This window comes from Helianthus annuus, chromosome 10 (assembly GCF_002127325.2).
Source record: "Helianthus annuus cultivar XRQ/B chromosome 10, HanXRQr2.0-SUNRISE, whole genome shotgun sequence".
In the NCBI taxonomy this organism is placed as follows: Eukaryota; Viridiplantae; Streptophyta; class Magnoliopsida; order Asterales; family Asteraceae; genus Helianthus; species Helianthus annuus.
The window spans coordinates 72331289-72354879 of record NC_035442.2 but is presented as its reverse complement, the minus strand read 5'-3'; the positions used below and the strand labels follow the sequence as shown (position 1 = coordinate 72354879).

Sequence of the window (23591 nt, the reverse complement as noted above, 5' to 3'; positions counted from 1 at the left end):
TATTATTTCAAGTTCCTAATTTTTAGTATAACTAATACAAATAATATACACATAGCACATATTTCGTGTGATATCTAAATATATATTTTCCTAAATATATACTTAATCATTTTTATTTTTGAAAATCAACCTCCATTACTTGAAATTTATATACCAAAAATTATGAAAATTTTTATATTTAAAATCATGATTCAAGATTACTTGTAAACACTTGTTAAAACATATTTTTCTAAGTGTTTAAATTTTGCAAAATTTTTGCCATAGTTTTCTTTGAAAATGGCGGTTTCCATGCTTTTAAGTATATCTTTTTCTTTTAAAAAATCATCAACAGTCATCCACAACAACTACAACTTACCATATGCATAAAAATGCATTTTCATGAAGATGTGAACTTGAAAGTTCTTATAAAAATTCATAGTCTTTTAGCATGGTGTTTATCAAGATCCATAAACCACTAAAACATGATTTTTATTCCATAAAACCCATTTTTGTAAAAGTTCCATCTTTACAACTTGTAAACCATTTTCATAAAAGTTCATCTTCTTTAACTTTTCATGTTCTAAATACCTCAAGTGTTCCATTTTTACATAAGAAATAGGTTTACTTTCTTTCAAAACCAAAACCATGCTTAACATGAAGTAAACTTGGTTTCTTGGAAACTTTAATGTTTGAAATCCTTCATTTTTATGTTCTACACTTTGTAAGAACCATATTCATCACAAAATCAAGCTTACTTTTCAAGTTCATGCTTCACATATTGTACGTTCAACATGGATCTTTCAAGATCCATTATTCTACTTGTTAGATCATGTGTTTAATCATCATCTAACAAGTGTTCATGTGGTGTTCAACACCATACACACAAGAAATCATCATACAAGTTCATCACATAACATAAATAACTTATTGATGTGTGTAAAATGCAACATATAAATTACATCAAATGAGGCATAAAACTAACCCTTTTTAAGTACTAATGTTGGAAAAAGTGTATTTTTGTCTTCCTTTTGTATTTTCAGGATTAAATGAGCTCAAATTAACAAAAGAAGCAAAAAGACAGCAAAATCTAACATAAATACAAGAAAAGGAACAAAAGTGGATTGCCCGACCCCTCGACAGCATCCTCCCAAGCAAAACAGAGAAGGCAGAAGACTGAACACGCCCCGTGCTTAGCGAGCACGGGGCCGTGCCCAAGAAGCAGTAGAAAAGACAAACCTGTAGAAGCTTCTATTGCTCACCACGGGGCCGTGCCCATGGAACACGGGGGCGTGCCCAAAGTACTGCAGGCGCATTTATTGTAATTGCGAATTACAATTAATGAAGAAAGAGAGTGTCAGACGGGCACGGGGCCGTGACCAGCGGACACGGGGCCGTGCCCAGGCTTCTGTTCAGCCTATAAATAGGAGTGCTTGGATCCATTGCAACTCATCCCTTGGCACACCACCTCTCTCACACTTCATCCACCATCCACCACCATCACAACACCATCATCCATTGTCCATCATAGAGTGTGTGAGTCGTCTCGGGATCCAAGATTGATCGTAAGAGTTCTTGACAGTCAAGGCCATGTTTGCCTAAGTCTCTTACATCACTTGGTGAAGACAAGTGTTTAGTATAATACTTTTTATTTTTAATCTTTTGCACTTCTTAATTGGTTTTGTATTAATGACTTTAATAACTAGTTTCTTATGTTGAAGGTGATTCTTCCTTATCGTTTGTCCGTGGTGTCTTGGCATTATTTTACTGTCTATATAAAATAAAATATTTTCACCATTCATATCTCCATGGTCTATATGGAGGTATGTTGGCTACCTGGTCGGGGGTTAAGGGAACGGTTTGGTAAGGGTCTTGCCCTTGTTCAGCGTTTAGAGGTCCTGCAAGGGACCTGGGTCAAATTTAGTAGGACCTCCTTCAATACCCAAAGGTATTGGATGGCGGGGGTCCAAACTCTTTGATCCCCTCATAAGTTAACTACTATTAATACTATAACCCGGCTATTTAGGACTGTATCCCTACTGACTCAGACTACTTAGTTGAGGGTAACGTCACCTCCAAAAGAGGGGCCTACCATAATTTGCATTAATAACTTAATTAATTATCTTTCAATAATCCGACCCTTTAGGATTGTATCCTTGCTGACTCAAACTACTGGGTTGAGGGTAACGTCGCCTTCAAAAGAGGGGCCTACTACAATAACTAAGATAATCTCTTAAACAAGTGCAAAAGTGCGAAAATAATCAAAGGTTATACTAACACACGAGTCGGATCCAAGTGATTCATCTTGTCTATCTGTTTTTATTTTTATTTTTATTTTATTTTTCAGCATTTAGTTAATTTTATTTTCTTAGTTTAAAAATCTTTTTTCTAACATTTTGATTTGATTAGACGTTGAGGATAAACCGGTACTAAAAGCTCTTGTGTCTTTGGACGACCTCGGTATCTTACCAACACTATACTACGTCCACGATAGGTGCACTTGCCCATATGTGTGTTTAGTGTTAGTAAATATCGTGTTTTATAAATTTAAAACTTGGCTAAAGTGTTAAAAGGGCTTAAAATATATACCTAAAACAGACACAAGGATTTTAAGAAAGTTAGGAATCAACGGCCTAATCATTTTTTTTATTTTTTATTTTTTATTTTTCTTAGGATTTTCTTAATTTTTCAACTTCTGCAGAGCTCAGCATGGGCCGTGCTTGCTGAACACGCCCCGTGCCCAATCTTTGGAACTGGCAATCCTGTTTTAAGTCAGACAGTAAGCTGAACATGAGGTCGTGTCCATTCAACACGCCCCCGTGCCCAAGATTCAGTTGCTGAAAACAGAACCGTAAGATCCCGACGGTTGGTAAATTCTGACACAAACATGAGTGATGACGTTTTTTTTACTTTCGGCACTCTTATGGTACATGGTGTCAATTATGTGGAGGCGGACATAAAGAGTTAGAATGTTATTTTCTAAACTATAAGCCCCACTATATAGACCCATCGTTTCCCTGTATCCTTAAGAGGGGCGAAAGTAAAAAACAATCCTTATCTCTCCCTCGAAAGCGCCCAACCAAATATTTTAGGAGAAATGCTTCTTGATGAACTATTTCAACTAGAAGATCTGATCCTTAATTTGTTAAAAGAACTTAGGATGGATTTTCTAAATTCATCTCAAGACCATAACCAAGAAGAAGTGTTGGGATCGCATTCAAACAACCTCGTTGTTCCCGATAATACCTTCGACTCTAGCAAAGACATGGACGATAGTCGTCCCTGTGCCGATTGTGCCATGAAGGACTCTCCATCGACTTCGTTCGGTGCATACATAGACCTGAGCGATTCGGCATATACCTTCTTTAACGAGAGCCCAGAAAAGGGTTGGACTTGTCCACCTAAAATAAACATAGGAATTACCCTCACCGACAACCTTTTGCGTTCTCGTCTTAGTCTAGGGCAATTAAGGTATCTTAGGCACTTTGGGGTTGTTCCAACCAGTAAGGAACCACCCGATATAAATAAGTTCCTTAGAAAATGGAGAAACTCTATAAGACAGCTTCCAGACACGAGGCCATGTCCAGGTCAGCACGCCCCCGTGCCCGCCTAAAAGATTCTCTGCTGATTTTGTCAGAATACGGACAAAATGTGTCAGGATTTTAACTGGACACGGGGCCGTGTCCAACCAACACGGGGCCGTGTCCAACGCGCTGTCGTTTTCTTTAAATGCAGCCTGATTCCTGCTCATTTTTTACCACTTTAAAAGACAGAGATTCCTGGGATCTTCACTCATACTATCCTAGGTAAGTTCTAAAAGAAGGTTTTAAAGAACCCTCTTGTCTTTTCCACTTTTATTCATTGCCTTCTCTTTCAATTTTTCATAACATCTCCTCCACTAAAGCTTGGAAACTCCATGATTCCAACCTTTGGTGTGAAGTTTGTAAGGTTATTATCTAAGGGATCTTACTCAAAGTAAGTTGTGTAACTTTGTTTTAAATTATCTGTGCTTAAAACTCAAATAAAAACCATAAAAATAATTTAAAACTCCAAGATTCCTTGATCTCAAAACCTGCAGACAACTGGACACGGGGCCGTGCTCATCAAGCACGGGGCCGTGTCCGAGGTACTGTTTCGTAAAAATTGAGCCATTTTCGGTCTATTTTCTCAGAAATGGCGAGCAGGACAAGCGGAACGTCTTCATCAAGAAATAACCGACACGAGAGAAGATCGTCAACGGTGGAAGACTCTCTTGTAAACTATGTTTACGCCCTAAGAGAAGCTATTGATGAAATGACGGGGGTGGAAGAAGCATTGGTCGACCGTATCAACCATCTAATGGTGGGCCTGGAAGGGTGTCTCCGAGAAGTAAACCTCTTGCACGAGAGGTTAAACCTTCTCGCCTCTCCTCCTTTGGTGCCTATAATAACCCAAAGGGCATGGAACGTGGTTCCCGAAGTCATCATACCCGCCGAATGGTACGCTATAAACCCGGAACCTCCGCAAGGGATAGTACAAGGAGTCCCGGTAGGTGTTCCCCCTCCTCCGCGAGATGTTGAGGAAAATGAAGCCGCCTTCTTCCTTCCAAGGGAGATAGAAGAATGGCTTTAACAACATCTAGGAAGAAAACCATCGGCCAAGAGTCCTACTACATCGGGAAACTATTCCCGAAATTTTCTTAACAAAAAGTAGAACTCTTTATAATAACTTTGTGTACCTCCTGACCTATTTAGTTAAGATTTTTCGTTTTTATTTCTTTTTACTTTTCTAGGAACGTTGTGTAATTCTCTCTATGGTTTTTAATGAATGGATGGTTTTAAGGTTTGAATGGTGTTATGAAAAATAAAACACACATGGGATGGTCAAGGATAGCAAGGGAAACAAGAAACATGGCCCATGCACGAAAACAGGGCCATCCGACAACAATTTCTTCATTACAGTAAGCTCAGCACGGGCCGTGCCCAGCCAACACGGCCCCGTGCTGAACATCCTGCAGAAAATCGCCCAGTTCAGGTAACTGGACATGGGTCGTGTTCACTGAACACGCCCCCGTGTCCAGGCTTCTGTTTCTTTTCTTTAATTGTTGTTACTGGCACCTGAACACGGGGCCGTGTCCGGTCACCACGGGGTCGTGTCCAGACTGCCAGTAAGATAAAATTTTGCTTTTAACACCATTTTACACATTCAATCAACCTAAAAATTTATTTTTGGGACACATTGAGGACAATGTGTAATTTAAGTGTGGGGGGATGCTAAAACCTTGAATTTTGCAAGTCCTAATAACAAGCCTTACAGAAAACTCTATTGGAACCGCTAATCACCCCAAATTTTTTCAAAAATTTTCATTTTTTTTACTTGTCTAAAGTTTAAGTTGGGAATTCTAAGTCTAACAAGGTTATATTTTTATCAGTTTACAACCGATAGCGTCGTGATAAAAAGAACCAAAATAAGAAAATTATGAAACGGCATGACAAGCTTAGTTAAAATTTGATTATATATACTTGATCACATAAAAACCCATTCCCACAAAAGTGAGTTTTGAGCCTTTATTGAGCATACAAATATACATCTTTACGCTAAATGCTCATTTTCGTTTGTTGTGTGAATAGCCGCTTGGTTCTTACGACTCTAGAACTTGCCATGACAATTCATTCCCGGTCCTTACCAACTTAAACCCAAGTAAGTAAATGATGGAGGCATTAGGACTAACTCTTTTTCTTTCAACACCATTATTTTTATTTTTCTTTTCACCTACCCAAAAATTCCCCCTAGTTAACCCCTTTGAGCCTAAACCTTTTCATTTCTTAACCCAAAACCCTTTTTACCCATCAAAAACCCTTTTTATTTTTACATTTTATTTTAGTAACAAGCTCGGTTTTCATGTGACTATGAAAAAAAAATTTTACAATGAAGTTGGAAATAAACAAACAAAGCTCCTCAAACAAAAAGCTTGTTTGAATAAATACTTCATTAAAAATAGGAAGTCACAAAAACAAAATGTTTTACGAAAACCAACGCTTTTTACGCCTTTCGCCCTTTTCTACTAACTACTAACCCAACTACCCACCTTTAGCCCAAGCCTAACCCTTCACCCAAAAAGTCCTCTTGATATTTACAAAGGTATCAAGTTAAAAAGGAGGAGGATTGATTGCTTGGCAAGCTTATGGTAGGAATAAGTTCCATGCCGCTCTCGAGTGATTCACTAAAAATACACATTCGGCCGAGTGTGAGTGATTTCCCCCGTGAGGTATGTGAACTTGTATATAAATGAAATTTTAAAAAGGTATGTTATGCCCTAATAAATAATTTATCTTATGAAATGTTTTTAATAAATCATGACGAATAGGATTGTAAATAAATAAAAATAAAACCTAAACAATCTTGGAAAATCCCGACACTCTATGACAAGCCCAAAACCTTCTCTTCTACCCATTCCATTTGGGAGTATAAGCCACATATTAAAGAGTTTTGCTTGAGGACAAGCAAAGATTCAAGTGTGGGGATATTTGATGTGTGTAAAATGCAACATATAAATTACACCAAATGAGGCATAAAACTAACCCTTTTTAAGTACTAATGTTGGAAAAAGTGTATTTTTGTCTTCCTTTTGTATTTTCAGGATTAAATGAGCTCAAATTAACAAAAGAAGCAAAAAGACAGCAAAATCTAACATAAATACAAGAAAAGGAACAAAAATGGATTGCCCGACCCCTCGACAGCATCCTCCCAAGCAAAACAGAGAAGGCAGAAGACTGAACACGCCCCGTGCTAAGCGAGCACGGGGCCGTGCCCAAGAAGCAGCAGAAAAGACAAACCTGTAGAAGCTTCTATTGCTCACCACGGGGCCGTGCCCAGTGAACACGGGGGCGTGCCCAAAGTACTGCAGGCGCATTTATTGTAATTGCGAATTACAATTAATGAAGAAAGAGAGTGTCAGACGGGCACGGGGCCGTGCCCAGCGGACACGGGGCCGTGCCTAGGCTTCTGTTCAGCCTATAAATAGGAGTGCTTGGATCCATTGTAACTCATCCCTTGGCACACCACCTCTCTCACACTTCATCCACCATCCACCACCATCACAACACCATCATCCACCACCATCATCCACCACCATCATCCATTGTCCATCATAGTGTGTGAGTCGTCTCGGGATCCAAGATTGATCGTAAGAGTTCTTGACAATCAAGGCCATGTTTGCCTAAGTCTCTTACATCACTTGGTGAAGACAAGTGTTTAGTATAATACTTTTTATTTTTAATCTTTTGCACTTCTTAATTGGTTTTGTATTAATGACTTTAATAACTAGTTTCTTATGTTGAAGGTGATTCTTCCTTATCGTTTGTCCGTGGTGTCTTGGCATTATTTTACTGTCTATATAAAATAAAAGATTTTCACCATTCATATCTCCACGGTCTATATGGAGGTATGTTGGCTACCTGGTCGGGGGTTAAGGGAACGGTTTGGTAAGGGTCTTGCTCTTGTTCAGCGTTTAGAGGTCCTGCAATGGACCTGGGTCAAATTTAGTAGGACCTCCTTCAATACCCAAAGGTATTGGATGGCGGGGGTCCAAACTCTTTGATCCCCTCATAAGTTAACTACTATTAATACTATAACCCGGCTATTTAGGACTGTATCCCTGCTGACTCAGACTACTTAGTCGAGGGTAACGTCACCTCCAAAAGAGGGGCCTACCATAATTTGCATTAATAACTTAATTAATTATCTTTCAATAATCCGACCCTTTAGGATTGTATCCTTGCTGACTCAAACTACTGGGTTGAGGGTAACGTCGCCTTCAAAAGAGGGGCCTACTACAATAACTAAGATAATCTCTTAAACAAGTGCAAAAGTGCGAAAATAATCAAAGGTTATACTAACACACGAGTCGGATCCAAGTGATTCATCTTGTCTATCTGTTTTTATTTTTATTTTATTTTTCAGCATTTAGTTAATTTTATTTTCTTAGTTTAAAAATCTTTTTTCTAACGTTTTGATTTGATTAGACGTTGAGGATAAACCGGTACTAAAAGCTCTTGTGTCCTTGGACGACCTCGGTATCTTACCAACACTATACTACGTCCACGATGGGTGCACTTGCCCATATGTGTGTTTAGTGTTAGTAAATATCGTGTTTTATAAATTTAAAACTTGGCTAAAGTGTAAAAAGGGCTTAAAATATATACTTAAAACATATTACACCTAACGCACATTACTTATATTCTTGTGATTTTTAGTTTTGTTCATATGTTCATCTTCTCGGTTTTATAAGATCTTGAGATTTTTAGTTATACATAACCTTTAACTACAAAATCAAGATGTAAAAATAGGTTCATAAGACACTTACTACTAACACAAGGCTAGGGTAGAAATTAGAAGATGATGAAGAAGAAAAATGGTGGTTAAAAGCTCCAATGAAAGGTCCTTCAATATCCAATGCTTGACACCTTCTTGAATAGCCTTGATACACCTTAGATGAGCCTTGGAATGGTTGGAATTTGAATGAAGAAGATGATGGGGGTGGGGGTGGGGGGTGGCTCACGGTCGAGAATGAGAGGAGAAGGGAGAGGAGTGTTTGTGAATTGTGTTATGTTACAAATGATAGTCTTAAGGTGTTGATAAGGTATTTAACCTTTTGGATAAAACCTTCCCTCCAAACCATTACCTCATGGTTCTCAAGAATGGCATCTTTAACCATCTAAGCAATTTGGTCAACATGTTAAGGGTGTGTGGGTCCCATGGGGACGGTTAAGAATGGGGAGGGGGTGTGTTGTGGTTTAAATTTGTTTAAGTGTTTATGAGTGCTATAAGTGTAATAAGTTAGAAGGTTTATTGTGTTTAATGGTTCTTGGTGTAAAACATAGTGTTTTAGGCACTAAATATAATCGTTGTCATAAAAATATGGCTAACTAGTTCGCAATATGCTTCTAGTCGTGTTCGGGTGTTCATTTGGTTATTGGATCACTTAAAAAGTTAACATTAGTGTCTTGTATGGTATATTGTGTAATTATGTCATAATAATGTTTTCAACACCTTTTAAGTTATTCTAAACATTCTGGCATTATTTCCGTTTACTACATAAGCTGAAAAATGCTTAATTTTTGATGAATTTGCTAAATTTTTCTGTTTATAGCTAGTTTTGGGTAGTTTCTAGTGTTCACTTGTCACTCGGAAAGCAGTTTCATAAACCCTTGCTTTCTAATATAATGTTCTAATATATCATGGGTTCTGGGACTCAATCTGTGTCCTAAACATGCTATCTGTCTGAGTACTGAACTCCTGTCAGTACTACTAGTTTATCTGATAAGTGTGCTAGTTATTTTTGTGCACTGTTTAAACTGTTTCGAGTCGCACTCAGTAATAATAATCATCATGCATCATGAAATATTTTGTGAGTTCCTTAAACATAAGCCATGAAATCATACATATCATCAGTTCAAAATACACAACCATCAAATATAAAATATTGTTCACATTGTACGGAAATTATACAAAAAATTCCAATTGTCACAGGCTCTTCAGCGGGTCCTACGTTATCATGATCGCGCGCTCCTTAGGGATCGTGCCCGAGAGTGACCCACTTCTGTCTCCGGCCATTCCGTAGACTAGATTAGGCCGAGCGTCAATATCCAACATGTGTTTGACGCACCGGATTGACGGGATTGGCCTGCGCTTTCAGACGCGCGATTACCAGGTTTGGGAGCCCGAGGTGTTGCCGGAGGTGATTCCAGTAGTCATTGAGCTTAGGGACGAAGTACTAGCGCCTCTGGCTGTTCAGCAGGCGGGTCGGCAGGCTCAGCGATGTGGTATGGGTCTGGATGAGCCTGAGGATCAAGATCAGGCTTAGCCTCCGCCTGGTTCGCCTCTGGCTGATCACGTCGTTGACGGCGAGATCCCACCACCGCACCCGCCGCAGTACCCACAACACGTCTTTGCAGACCTGCCTCCTGTTGCGCAGACGGTGACTCTGGACTTCGATCGGTACCTCCAACGTGCTGACGCCTGACAGACAGCAGACATGGATCATAGAGGATCGGTAGCTTTTGTTTTTATTTTGTATTAGACATTCAGTTGTACTTTTGTATCAGATATTCACTTGTACTTTTGTTTTGTATGTACAAACTGATTTTACATATATTTATGCAGTTGATCTTTTATTTACACGATGTTTGTTTCGATTGTTTGCGTTTATTTCATATGTCTCTTTCGCAACTTATTGTACGTTGTTTTAATTAAACATGTTCGTGTAATTTAACAAAATAAAATCTGTTAACATTTATAAAAACAATGGCATAATGAAACATATCTTATAAACGACTGTTATAAATCAACTATAACCGGTACACTCACGTTAAACGACCGTTATAAATCAGCTTTAAATTATATATGTTTTATAAAAAAAAATCTTCAACTTTTCAAAAAAAAAAAAAAAAAAAAAACACAACCAAATAACAAACCAACACCTCATTTTTTTCACCAAAACCTCACTTTTTCCCCCAAAAACAAACAGTCAGACCTAAACGCTGCACTTTTTCCCCCAAAGCGCTACGTTTCAGTGTGTGTGTGAATTAGGGCTGGCATATCGTGTATACTCGTACACGATAAGACACGATACACGAAATCCCATACACGAACACGACACGATAACTTATCGTGTCCTTTTTTTCAAACACGAACACGATATACACGAAAATTACCTGTTAATACCTGTTAGCACGACTGTTCGACTGTTATACACGAAAATTACCTGTTAATACCTGTTAACATGAACAAAAACACGAACACGACATGCTATCTGAGAGTTACAGAGGGAGTTTAGGGTTTTATTTTCTTTGAATTGAGTGAGGAATGAAAATAGAAAGGAATTAAGGAACCCACACGCACATGGATGATGAGTTTTATTTAATTTAATTTCTTATCGTGTACTAACGGGTATTAACAGGTAAACAGGTATTTAACCTGTTTATACACGAAAATTAACAGGTAATCTCTTGTCTACCTGTTTGGTACACGATACCTATTAAGGCCATACACAATACCTGTTAACTTCGTGTAGGTTCGTGTCATGTATTCGTGTAAAATTGCCAGCCCTAGCCCTAGTGTGAATAGTCAAAGAGCGAGCTTGTGTGGATAGCGTGAGCCAAATAGCTAGCTGTTGGCACATCTATTTTTTATTCTGATTCTGCTTCTACAGGTACAAACCCTAAACTTTGTGGTACTGCTTATTCTTCTTCAGTTACGACCAACAAATCAAATCATTTCCTTTTGCAAGCAAATTCTATCGTATTCATGGAGGTGTCAAATCGGATTATTCGACCAATCTCCATCAACAATGTAAGCACACATTTCCTATTTTATTACTTGTTCTGTGACATTTCTTTTTCTAGTTATGAATGATATGTTTGCAATGCAATTCGTTATATTTATGATGAAGCAATCAATAGCTTTTAGTTTTTCATCATGTGATTGCTCAATTTTGACTTCAAACAAGCAACACTTTGATTTCGGATTTCGGATCTGTTTGTTATTGTTGTATACACAAACAACTCGTCTCGTGTATGTTCAGAAAGCTAGGGCTGGCGCCTGGCAATAGATATCTGTATAAGACAAGATTAGACCTGTTTACTGAAAAAGTATACAATGTGATTTTTTACTTTTTTTAAAAATAAATAAAATTATGAGGTTAGGATCCATCACTTCTTTTTCTTGGTATATAAAACATAAAACAGTGTTATAGACATGAGATATCAAGTAGTTAAACGAGTTGTATTCATATTTAATACTTGTGTTATACGCGTCGTCAGAGACCTGTTAAACCCGATAAGAAGCATTAAAAGATCAGGTGATGGCACTTAATAAGGTTTTTAAATGTATTCTTTGCATTTTGGAGTTCAGGTCCAACTAAAACTTTATTTGTTCCGTGCGTCCATAATTGTTTTGGTTCGGTTCAGTGCATCATCTGTATATAATATCATAACAGGTGTGATTAAAATCAGTTTTTATTCAACATTTATCTTATGCCAAATCTTTTAAATCCAGGGGAGCTGGTTCAATAACAAAGATTTTAGTAGCATGCCATGTTCTTGTGTAAGTGGTTTTCGAGAAAAGAATATATTTTCCTTGCAGTCTTGGAAACAATACAAGACGGTTGCGATCTGCAAACCCACAAGAGAAATGAATTTTGAACTGTTTTCTGGTTGTCATGTCAGCAAGCAAAATGGAATCCCTAGTAAGTGTTTTTTGCTATATCATCATTAAGAAGACATTTTACCATGACCTTGGCGGGAAAAAAAAAACATAACAAACAATGATGCGCCATGATGTACGCATCATTTTTTGTTATGTTTTTTCCCGGATTTTATGATATGGGTTGGGTTTTTTCAATAATTAATATTTTAGCATGCTTGATTTGAACCATTATGGTTCCTGAACACTTTTTATGGTTCTAGAAACATTTTAGGATGCTTGATTTCAACCAAAAAGCACAACTCTTTTATCTTCTTAATTCTTATTACGACAATTGTTTTTAGTTTTCGTATGTTTTTAGAAGTTGTTATGTATAAATAATAGAGTTAAATGCCATTTTAGTCCCTGTGGTTTGGGCCATTTTGACAGTTTAGTCCAAAGGTTTCATTTTTCGCCTGTGGGTCCAAAAAGGTTTCACCGTTGCCATTTTAGTCCAATGGGTTAACTTCATCCATTTTTTCTGTTAACGAGAAGGGCAATTCGGTCATTTTATATGGCTGAATTGCCCTTCTAGTTAACATAATTACATATAAAATGACTATGTGTTGTGGGTTAATGGGGAACACCGCGCCGGGGGGTTAATAGGGCTAGTTAACGGATGAATGAACATTGGTGATGGGGCCATGGATGTGCCAATTACATGCCATCTTTCTTTCTTTTTTTTTTGTTTTAGTTATTGGTATTGGGTGTTTAGTTAATCCACAACACATTGTTAACGAGTATTTAATTAATGGTCAAGTTCTTATGTGGCAGTGATGTGGCAATGGGTTTAGTTAACCCACAACACATAGTCTAATACCATCTTCTCTTCAAACGCTTCCGACAATCGTCTTCACCTTTTTTATGCTTTTAGTAAGATTTGTGTTGGTGTTTGCAGACTTGCTTTTCTATTAATTCTCTTAGAAATTATTAATTCAAATTCCACAGTGTTTCAAAACTTTTGAATGTAAGATTACATGAAGAAGATGGTACAATTTGTAGGAATAATTTCATACCCCCCCCCCCCCCCAACCCCACCCACCCACCCACACACACACACAACAAAAAAATCACAATATGGAAACCCTTCCCTTAAAACATGCATTAGGATATGAGAGAGTTTGGCGTGGTATATATGATATTTTAAGTACTTTGCATAGGCATGGTTTTAAAAAACGGTTGAGGCGTGCGCCTCGAGGCGCGCCTCAAGGCGAAACGGCCAAAAAACGATTCTGAGGCGCGCCTCAGGGGGTTTCTACTGTTTGTGCGCCTCAGAGGGGCTGAGGCGCTAAAAAGGCTGCGCCTCAGGTGCGCCTCAGGGGTTTTAGATATTTGTTTTTGATGTTTATGCGTTTTTGTGTCAGTTGCAAGCAATTTATGTCTTTTTAGATATTTGTTTTTGATGTTTATGCGTTTTTGTGTCAGTTGCAAGCAATTTATGTCTTTTTTATGGGTGTTTTTGATTATTTTGATGACTTTGATGATGAATTTAGTTAGTATTACTATTTTTATAAGATATATAATATTTATATTTATTTTTTAATTTCGCCTCGGGCTTACGCCCTGGTTCGCCTCGAGGCTTACGCCTCATGAGGCGAAGTGAAAACGCCTCGAAACTCGTTTCCGTTTTTTTAAACCTTGTGCATAGGTAAATTTATATTATTATTATTATTATGTAAATATGATATCAAAGTTTTTAAAGGTATATACGAAGCCTATACCTTTTTTCTAATGTGATTGCATTTTTTATGATAGAATCTTAAAAATCGACATTGTATTTTTTTATGAAATACTTTTAAGAATGACTAGAAATTTTTTCAAACTTGACATGTTTTGTAACCATCTACCAATCAATCGTATCCACTCAATCCCACAAATAGCAAAACTAATTGTAGGGTTTGGGGAGGGTAGGATGTAGCTATGTTGTCAAAGATGCAAGGCGCAGGCAAGGCGCATCGGCCTCGCCCGGAGCCTAGGCGCAAGGCGCAAAAAAAGCGTGGGCTTTTTTAAGAAAAGCGCACATAGAGAAAAAAAAATATAAAAAATATGTTATGCTTTGAAAATAAATAAGATTCCACATATAAAATAAAAAAAAAACTATTATATATGCCATTTAAGATCATGTAGCTAATAGCTAGTAGCAAAAGTTTAGGACTTATATGTTGGAAGTTTTGGGTGTGTGAATGAAAGTCTCAAAAGGTGGTAAATGCTTTGTCCCACATTGGTGTGGGAACAAAGTGAGGGGTTGTTTATAAGGTAAAGCCTTTACTACTTCATTGTAACTTTATGACATGTTTTACCACAAGTCCTACCCGCGCGCATTGGGGGGGGGGGGGGGGGTTGCAAAAAATGAGTTTCTGAACTGGAATTTAGTTGAACTCGTGCGTGCCCGCACGTTCCGCGGACACGAATGCACCTTCGAAAACCCGGGCCCACGTGGGGTGGGGTGGTTGCAAAAAATGAGTTTCTGAACTAGAATTTAGTTGAACTCGTGCGTGCCCGCACGTCCCGCAGACACGAATGCAGCTTTGAAAACCCAGGCCCGCGTGAGGCTCAGTTTTTGCACTCGTTTTTAGTGAAACTGCTTGTTTTTTCCTGGTCATTTTTGCTTGTTTTTTTTCACTGCGACCCTCGCCAAGGCGCGCACCTTTTGCGCCTGACCACCGTTTTTACAGAAAAAGCTCATTTTGCGCCTAGGCTACCACCAGGCGCTATAGGCTCGCCTCGCTGCGCCCGAGCGCCTAGGCGCGCACTTTTTGCGCTTTTGACAACTACGGGATGTAGGCAAACCTTACTTCTATCCCTAGAGATAGAGAGGCTTCTTCCAGAGAGACCCCCGGCTCGAGAACAAACAACAGACAACAAACTAAACTGCAAGTCCATAAGAAAAAAACAACCAAATTAAATGATGAGATAGTAACATAGTGGAACATAAACATATAAAACATCAAGAAAGTACATATACACTACCCACATCAAGAAAATCACATGCATAGTCACCCTAGTATTTAGGAAAATCTAAACCCCTAAGACCCAACTAAAGCTCTAGAGTACCCTCCCCTAAAAAACTTTAACCTTAATCCTACGCCTCCATGCATTCCTATCCTGGACCATGCATAGTTGTTAAAAACCATCGCCTCGTGCGCCTAGGCCCAATTTCCTAGCTAGGCGAGGCAATTGCGCCTTAAGTCAAGGCAATTGCGCCTTAAGTCAAGGCAATTGCGCTTTAATTCTACAGGTGATGGTTCATGCGCAGATTCTGGCGAGATTCCTAGATTATTGAGAGTTTTCGGCCAAATTCTCTAAATTCTGGCAAGATTCTAGCTATATTTCTACTTTTATCTAACGAAACTACTTTTCTACACTAATAAACTAGCATTTTATAACTTTTGGTACTAAATAGACGATATTAAATGTTGTATAATAGCTTTAGTTTATTTTATTTGAAGTATAGTATTAATTTTCTATTATATAAAAATATTTTAAGTTTTTTTTGTTGTACGCTTTTTTTTCTCAGGCCCGCGCTTTTTTTGCGCCTTGCGCCTAGGCCCCGGGCGAGGCCTATGCGCCTTTAGTGCGCCTAACGCCTTTAATAACTATGGGACCATGTCATCAGAGAGGTGCAACTCTGGTAAATCCTGTCTAATTCGTTTGTCTCAAGTTAATTTGGTCTACCTCTACTCCTCATCCCCTCAACAGTGAGGATTTCCACTACTCTAACCGGTGCCGTCGTCTGCCTCTTCTTCACATGCCCAAACCATCTCAATCTCCCCTCTTTTATGTTATTTGATACATTAGTCACTCCTAACCTCTCCCTATAAACCTCATTTCTTATTCGGTCTAACCTCGTGTGCCCACACATCTACCTTAGCATCCTCATCTCTGCAACTTCCATCTTATGTGTTTGTGTCTTCTTGATGGCCCAAAAGTCTGTCCCATATAGTATAGCAGGTCTAATTGCAACCCTATATAATTTCCCTTTTAGTTTAGTTGGAAACCTCTTATCGCACAATATCCCTGTGGTAGCTCTCCATTTACACCAGCCAACCTGTATGCGGTGGACTACATCATTATCTATCTCCCCATCCTCTTGCACAAACGATCCTAGATACTTGAACTTAGTTGCCTTTGGAACTACTTGGCCCTCAATGGTGATCTGAGTGTCATCACCATCGCCTACACCACTGAAGTCACAATATAGATACTCCGTTTTAGAGCGACTTATTCTTAAGCCCTTGCCCTCTAAAGTTTTTCACCACTCCTCTAACCTCTCATTCAAGCCCTGTTTAGTCTCTGCAATTAACACAATATCATCAGCAAAAAGCATGCACCACGGAACTGTCTCCTGAATTGACTTGGACAACTCATCCAAGGAACCGCAAAAGAAACAGACTCAACGCAGACCCTTGGTGGAGTCCTTTTCCACAGGGAAGGAATCCGTTTCCCCTACAGGTGCACGAACACTAGTTTTGGTCCTACCATACATATCCTTGATAATGTCTATATACTTCCCAGGAACCCCTCTACCCTCCAAGCTATCCCAAATCAGTTGACGTGACACACTGTCATATAGATCCTTTAAAAGTACCAATCTTCTTAACATATATGGCCCCAATTATGTCTTCATGGAAATTTGATTGGTTTCTGTTATTGTTGTTATTATTGTTTCATCTAATTTCATACATGTTCAGTGCAGTACCTTTGAGAAATGCATCTTCATGTTTTCAAAAACCATGTCAAGTAAAACGAGAAGATTCCGAAGGAACCTTGAGCAGCGAAAGCATAATCTTAGACGAACAAACCCTCGAGCAAGAACTACAAGCCGCCATCCAAGAAGAAAACTACAGTCAAGCAGCCAAAATCCGAGACAACCTTAAACTCCTTCACGAGGACAGCAAAGCCGCAGTTCTAGCAGCAAATACACGCTTTTACAACTCATTTAGAAACGGCGATCTAGCTGCGATGCAAGCATTATGGTCAAAAAGCGAAAACACGTGTGTTGTGCACCCCGGTGTTAGTGGCATATCGGGATATGAACTTGTAATGGGGAGCTGGGAATACGTGTGGGCGGATTATGAATTTCCGTTGTCGATTCAAGTGAAAGATGTTCAGGTTTACGTTAGAGGCGATATGGGATATGTTCGGTGTGTTGAAATGGTGAGAACGGGTGGTAAAAGTTGGGGGAAACAGTTTGCGACTAATGTTTTTGAGAAGATTGACGGTCGATGGTTTATATGTGTTCATCATGCTTCTCATGTTGATTGTGAAGTTTAGACGACACTTTTTTAATTCAGATTCGGACAGCAGATGCACTTAGGACTAAGTGGTTGTTTTTATATAGTCTCTGTTTGGTTGCATGTTTTGAAACTAATGTTTTCGGCTATAATAGAACTTGTATGAGATTGTGTTTATATGTGTTATGTTTTTCTTACAAGTTTTATACCATGGAGCCATGTCACATACAAATCATGAGATATGTGCTAAGACTTGCATATTTGGTTACTCACGTATAAGATTTTTTCCAATGCATAATGACTTCAACTAATATGATATGTGACACGATATAGCGTAAAGATTATCTTGTGTATTATTAGAGGGGTCGGGGCGTCACGTTGTGGCCAAGCCACCACGTGTTGATTGACGTTAAACACCGCCGCCGCAGCATTGTTTCACGCGTGGATGTGGTAACGCGTTGTCGTCTTCTTATTGTTTGTGTATTTATGTGGGTTTTGGGTTTATTGATCTGTGGGTTCTGGGTGATTGGTATTTCCACTAAAATTCATCACTAGTGATGGAATGAAGCTCGATAACGTGGTGGAACATGATTGGATGTTGTGAGTGATGAAATTCCATCAGTAGTGAGCGCCCCTACCCCTTATTCGTTTATACAGTGAAAATTTATAGATGGAAATGTGTCGAAAGTTTACTAATGTGATATGTGACACCATTTAGCATAAAGATTATCTTGTGTACTATTATTTGTTTAACAAGTAATATTTATAGATGGAAATGCGTCAAAAGTTCACAAATGTCATCACTGTATGCATGAAATTGTTATGGCATGTCTATAGATATATAACTTTTTTTTACTTAAAAGAATAATAGAATTATCTATTTTTATGAACAGTGACAATTATTTTTATAAAAATAACAATCTTTAGGAAACTATCAAATAGCTAACTTACACATTAACTTTCTCCAAAGTTCAAGTTACAAATTTAATTTTTTTGTGGTTCGAAAAAAGTATCCAGTAATTTTAGTAGCGTATCAAATAAACTTGGTTATTATTATATGAGTATTGATTCTTTAAATGAGGGTCAAACATCTGATGATTAAGGATTTTATAAATCCTATACTCCAAATAAGATTTTCAAATAATCTATAGTCCAATTTTATATCTTACAAAGATAAGGCATTAAAAGAAGCCTTTAGGACTCACATGGAGTCAAAATTTGCCCTCCCTATGCCCACTAAATTTATGAGACAAGCATCATCAACGTGGCTAAGGAGGAAGTAATGATTAAACAAGTCCAAATTCCCAAGAGTGTACTTTCTTTCATAAAGAGACAACTTTCAAGACCTCCTGACAAAATAAGAGTTACAAGGAACGCTCATGTCATAATGAGAGCATGTGAAGAGAGAAATATATACACATATATATTTTTTAAGTAAATAGGTAAAATTACAAAACTACCCTTAATTGATTAGATTTAACTTAAAATTTTAACTTGGTTAGTGCTAAAGGACGCAAGATGTAATAAGTTTTTCAAATAAAGGATTGTGACTGTAATTACTGAACTTAAATGCTATCCATTGTAATCTGATACAAACATAAATGATGAAAATTATAATTTACCCTTAAACTTATATCTTTTGACACGAGAGAGAAATATAATATACTTCACAAACAAATTTGTGATCTTAAATAACCTTTTTTTTTTTTTTTTTTACAATTTTCCACCTTTCTGTTCCGCTGAATTTTGAGCGTTTATGGTTTAGACTTTAGACCTTACTATAGCTCGCTAAAACCTAGTGATAGGTCTTATAAGACAACTTAACGATTCCATACATTGCCTGTACCTAGTACTATTAGGTGGGATGTACAATGGTTGACCAAACGTCGTAAAAGAAAATACAATACTATACACTCGTGATGGGTGGATGTACAAAGGTTTGACTTTTGACTTTTCGATGCCTTGTCATTAAGGGTTTAATGAAGTCATTAGCATCTTGAAGACGATTAACTTGGAAAATGTGAGTTAAACTTTGGCTACTTATAACTGCAACACAAATGGAGAATGCTTGTAAGAAAGACATTGATGATGCATTGTATTCAAGTGAGTAAAATCCATTCTCAAGTGGAGCCAACCTAAAAGCATGTTCCTTGTTGTGCCTCCCCTGCAAGCAACGCTTAAAAGTATATAAAATGTAAAGTACACAGATAGTCTCTGTGGTTTGCACTTTGTAACGCATTTAGTCCCCAAGTTTACCAAAAGTTGCATGGATGGTCCCTGTGGTTTGCACTTCGTAACACATTTAGCCCCTAACTTGCACATGCTGAAACCTTCAGATTTGTTAGCTGGGGAGTAAATGCATTAAATAGTGCAAACCACAGGGACCATCTATGTACTTTTAGAAAACTAGGGATTAAATCCAAACTTTTGGTAAACCACAGGGACCATCCGTTATATAAATTACCCGTTTAACTCATTTGACCAGTTTCCTAATTAGTCAAAACCTATTAAACTTGACCCGTTTAAGATTAAACGCAACCCATATTGACCCATCAAATAAACACTACCTGGTAACAAAGATCGATACGATTTGAGGAAGATGGATTTGAAACTTCAGTCGTTTCATTCTGATTGGTAAGAACCGTCAACTCACAACCGATGTCCCAACCGCCACAATCACATATCCCACCAGACCGCCACCTGTCAATCAACGGAGACGGTTGACCACTGTTCGGTAAACTATGATTACCACCAGGAAGAATAACCACCGTGCTTTTTGAGCTCCCTAAACCTCCAAAGTTTTCCTTACTCGTGTTCTTAGCAATAATAGCCGCAAGTTCCACAACTTTCGAGCAATCTGGACCGTACAAAACGGATTCTCTCACCACAAACAAATCCCTTTCTAGCCCACTAAATTCAGCATGATATGAACTACAAATCTTCATATTTCCCACAATGTTGTAATCCTGTTTCTTCCAAACTTGGTTCATTTTACCGATATCATGAACCGAATAGAACGTGTAAGTTAAGCTTGTATCATCCTTTCCAGATGGTAGCTTGTTTACAACAGCAGTTAAACTGTTGCTGCTGTTACCTTCCACAGTTTCAAACGACGGGATTCCATTCTTCATCGTAAGCTTTAGAAGCGCCTTCACATTAGACGAATTCTGTTCCGCTTTATGAACCGTAGAAGAAACTATACTTCCATTTTCCTTCTTCAAGTTAAAACTGTGCAAATCTTTTGAAATTTTATAAGTTATTAACCCGGACTTCAAATGCTTATATGTTGAGCTGGTTTTGAAGATGAAGCTTTTTGAAATTTTCTCGAGGCTGGAGTTAAACTTCCTACTGAGAGATGAATTGAGCAGTGAACCTTTTGATGCTTGTTGATCTGACCGAGGGAGGTTGTCGTAAGATAATTTACCCGACTTGTTTTCCAGTGGTTGATTATTTGTTTTCGTGATGACTTTTGTGTTTGACTTCCAGTTTTCTACACGACTCCAATCAAGAACTCCAAAATTATACATTTTTTCTAGTGTATTTCCAGTTTTCCCCTCGTACTGATAAAGATAATTAGGCAAGTTTGTGCCGTGTTTCACTAGGTCTTGATCTTTAGATGCCATTATTTTTTAACCAATGGTTGTTGTAATCGTTGAACAGACAGCGTTGATATATATATATATATATATGTAGGTGTCGCACCTGCACTTTGTCTTCGCTCAAGATGTTGGTTCACATATCCTATTGTTGCGAAGAACGGGCCTTTTCTTCAACCTTTTTTGAACTTTATATGTTGAATATGGAACAATAAACGGCGTCCGAGTTGCTGTTTTATGCAAAACAAAATTAAAAGACTTTCATAAATGCGTTTCTTTCGTAAGGCATAAACGTTAATTAAATTAACTAACTACACGTATGTCACACGGCATGAAATGCTAAAAAGAACAAGATAACTAAATGCACTTTATGAAAATGAAAACAATCAATTTACTATATGTCACCACTTGTTACTAAGCACCCTGGAAATAAATTAAGCCTGGTCGGGTCAGCTAACGGTGTCTAAAACAAAGTATCTATCAGTTTTGTTCGGGTCAAAACAGGTTCTACAAAAATGGATTGGGTGTTGAAACATGTCGTTTTAAGATAAAGGTATCAGGTTTATAAAACCTACTCCTTGAAGGCCATAAGACCGAATTATCCAGCTTTCTTCTCCCAAAATACAAACAAACATGAGCATACACTGACACAGTATACTTTTAAATTACCTAAACTAGCAAAATAGTTTCTGGCTGTTGTTTGTTTAGATAGTTTGTCTTTAGTTGACATCTACAAAACAAAAAGTAAGGGGGTATTTGTTTTTGTGAAAAGCTCTTCAGAACCTCTTATGTCTGCCCCACGCAGACGTTTGAGTTTGCAGTGTGTTTGTTTTCTCGAAGACCTTTCACTAAAAAAGGTCTGCGAGACCTCTTCTTGGGGCAGATGTGGACTCCCCTCTTCTCCTCTCCTTTCATAACACAAATCCTCAACCCTAACATCTTCTTCTCCTCCACCCCTTCCTCCTCCCAGCCGTCACCTCCACATCTCCGCCACCACCACGTCGCCGCCGTCACCTCCCCCACCTCCATAGTCCCTCCGTTATTATCATCAAAACCACCACCGTTGCCGCCGGTGCCGCACACCGATCAACGAACTCCAGCGAATGTACGGCACCGATCAACGAACTCCGGCTTCGATCTCGCCGTGCTCGGATTTGTACCGCACACCGATCAACGATCTCTGGCGAATGTATGGACAATCAATTCTGGTGTTTGGTTTCAGAAACCTTGGCTTTGATGTGTACGATGCAGAGAATCTGGTTGAGGCGATAACGTCTTGAAGCTTCCTAAATCGCCATAACGCAGACATGGGGTTTGAATAATCGGGATCTTTGTGTTGTACATAAATTTGAAGCTTTCTATTGGAATTTCTGAACAGAGATTTGTTTATATGAGTTGAATATAAGGTGAGTTGAACTGTAGTTTATATGAGTTGAACATAAATTTCTGTGACTGAACTGTAGTTTCTGTTTTTGAAGGTGAGTTGAACATAAATTTATAATGATTCTTTGTTTTGCCTGTTTATATGAGATGAATGAAGCTCAATTGCTTGTTTTTGATAAACTCATTGCAGAAGTTAAAAAATAAACAATCTTCTTCTTACATACACTGTAGAGGTTTGGTCCACCTATCTGCTACATATGTGTCTGCTGCAGATGTGGCCTGCACACTGAATACATTTTACCTCTGAAAAAACAAACAGCACCTAAGTGTTCATCCGCAGACTTCCAATTTTCAAGTTTCAAAATTCTATATCCCAATTACTTAAAAAAAGGGATAGAAAAAATAAAATCAAAAATTCAGTAATAAGCTAGCTCTAGAAAGAAAGAAACCGATCAATAACAAACACAATCACCAAATGTAACATAACAATCATCCACACAAATTCATATGAAAATAAACATTTTAAATAATAAATCCAATAATGAAGGTCTACATAACATATTAAATAAAAAAAATAACACTTACGTGAAGGATGATGATGAAACAAAAGAGAGAAAAATGAAGAACAAAAAGGGAGATCAAGTTATAAATCAATCAACAAATAGAAAGGAAGCGTAGGAAGCTACTTTGATTCGACGCGTCTAAGGTAGCGAGTTAATACATTATTTGAATTAAACTCTACGAAAGGAATAAAAAGATAAATAGATATACATTACTTGCTTCTTCAACAACACCATCATACTTTGTGTTTTCAATGGCGTCAAGAAACTGTGCTTACTTGCCGACCGCCGGTGATTCAGAAGAAAAGAAAACCCCGGGAAATATTATCCACGTGGTAGATGGTACTGGGACATATGTTATTCCTTACGATCACCGTTTGTGGTCCGTGTCGCCCGATTCAGATTCTCATCATTTAAAAGTTTCAAATATTGATTTGAGTAAACCGCCATCTTGGTCTTTGGTTTGAACACTTTTGCCATTTTAGTCCAAATTTCAAACTTTTTAATTATAGGTTCATGTAGGGGTGGACCTAAGCTACGCCCAAGGTGGGCGGGCGCACCCCCGGGAAAAAAAAATTTTAGTGCTAAGTTCCGTCGAAAATCTCGTCCGCACCCCTTGG

At 38.1% G+C, this 23591-nt stretch overlaps 2 protein-coding genes across 6 annotated transcripts; one reads left to right on the top strand and one right to left on the bottom strand.

Annotated features, from left to right (window-relative positions):
- The first annotated feature begins 11141 nt into the window (after window positions 1-11141).
- Window positions 11142-17620, top strand: LOC110884902. The gene is made up of 3 exons (XM_022132603.2): window positions 11142-11307; window positions 12013-12202; window positions 16895-17620. The coding sequence occupies exons 1-3, from the start codon at window positions 11263-11265 to the stop codon at window positions 17470-17472; spliced, it is 813 nt and encodes a 270-aa protein (XP_021988295.1). The 5' UTR covers window positions 11142-11262; the 3' UTR covers window positions 17473-17620.
- Window positions 17621-19042: 1422 nt separating this feature from the next.
- On the bottom strand, window positions 19043-23371 carry LOC110884903. 5 transcript variants are annotated; one of them, XM_035978616.1, is made up of 4 exons: window positions 23183-23354; window positions 22636-22714; window positions 20000-21258; window positions 19043-19596 (listed from the first exon to the last, which is right to left on the bottom strand). In XM_035978616.1, the coding sequence occupies exons 3-4, from the start codon at window positions 21053-21055 to the stop codon at window positions 19339-19341; spliced, it is 1314 nt and encodes a 437-aa protein (XP_035834509.1). In that variant the 5' UTR covers window positions 21056-21258; window positions 22636-22714; window positions 23183-23354; the 3' UTR covers window positions 19043-19338. The 5 variants fall into 5 exon arrangements, with proteins under 5 accessions (XP_035834509.1, XP_021988297.1, XP_021988296.1 ...); XM_022132606.2 differs by lacking the exon at window positions 22636-22714 and having other exon boundaries at window positions 19080-19478; window positions 19568-19596; XM_022132605.2 differs by lacking the exon at window positions 22636-22714 and having other exon boundaries at window positions 23188-23371.
- Window positions 23372-23591: the final 220 nt, after the last annotated feature.

Coding starts and splice junctions, on each gene's coding strand:
- LOC110884902 (XM_022132603.2), top strand. CDS start 11,263: ATGGAGGTGTCAAATCGGATTATTCGACCAATCTCCATCAACAAT. Junction 11,308..12,012: donor GACCAATCTCCATCAACAAT/GTAAGCACACAT, acceptor TTTTAAATCCAG/GGGAGCTGGTTCAATAACAA. Junction 12,203..16,894: donor CAAGCAAAATGGAATCCCTA/GTAAGTGTTTTT, acceptor TGTTCAGTGCAG/TACCTTTGAGAAATGCATCT.
- LOC110884903 (XM_022132605.2), bottom strand. CDS start 21,055: ATGGCATCTAAAGATCAAGACCTAGTGAAACACGGCACAAACTTGCCT. Junction 19,597..19,999: donor GTATCGATCTTTGTTACCAG/GTAGTGTTTATT, acceptor CGTTGCTTGCAG/GGGAGGCACAACAAGGAACA.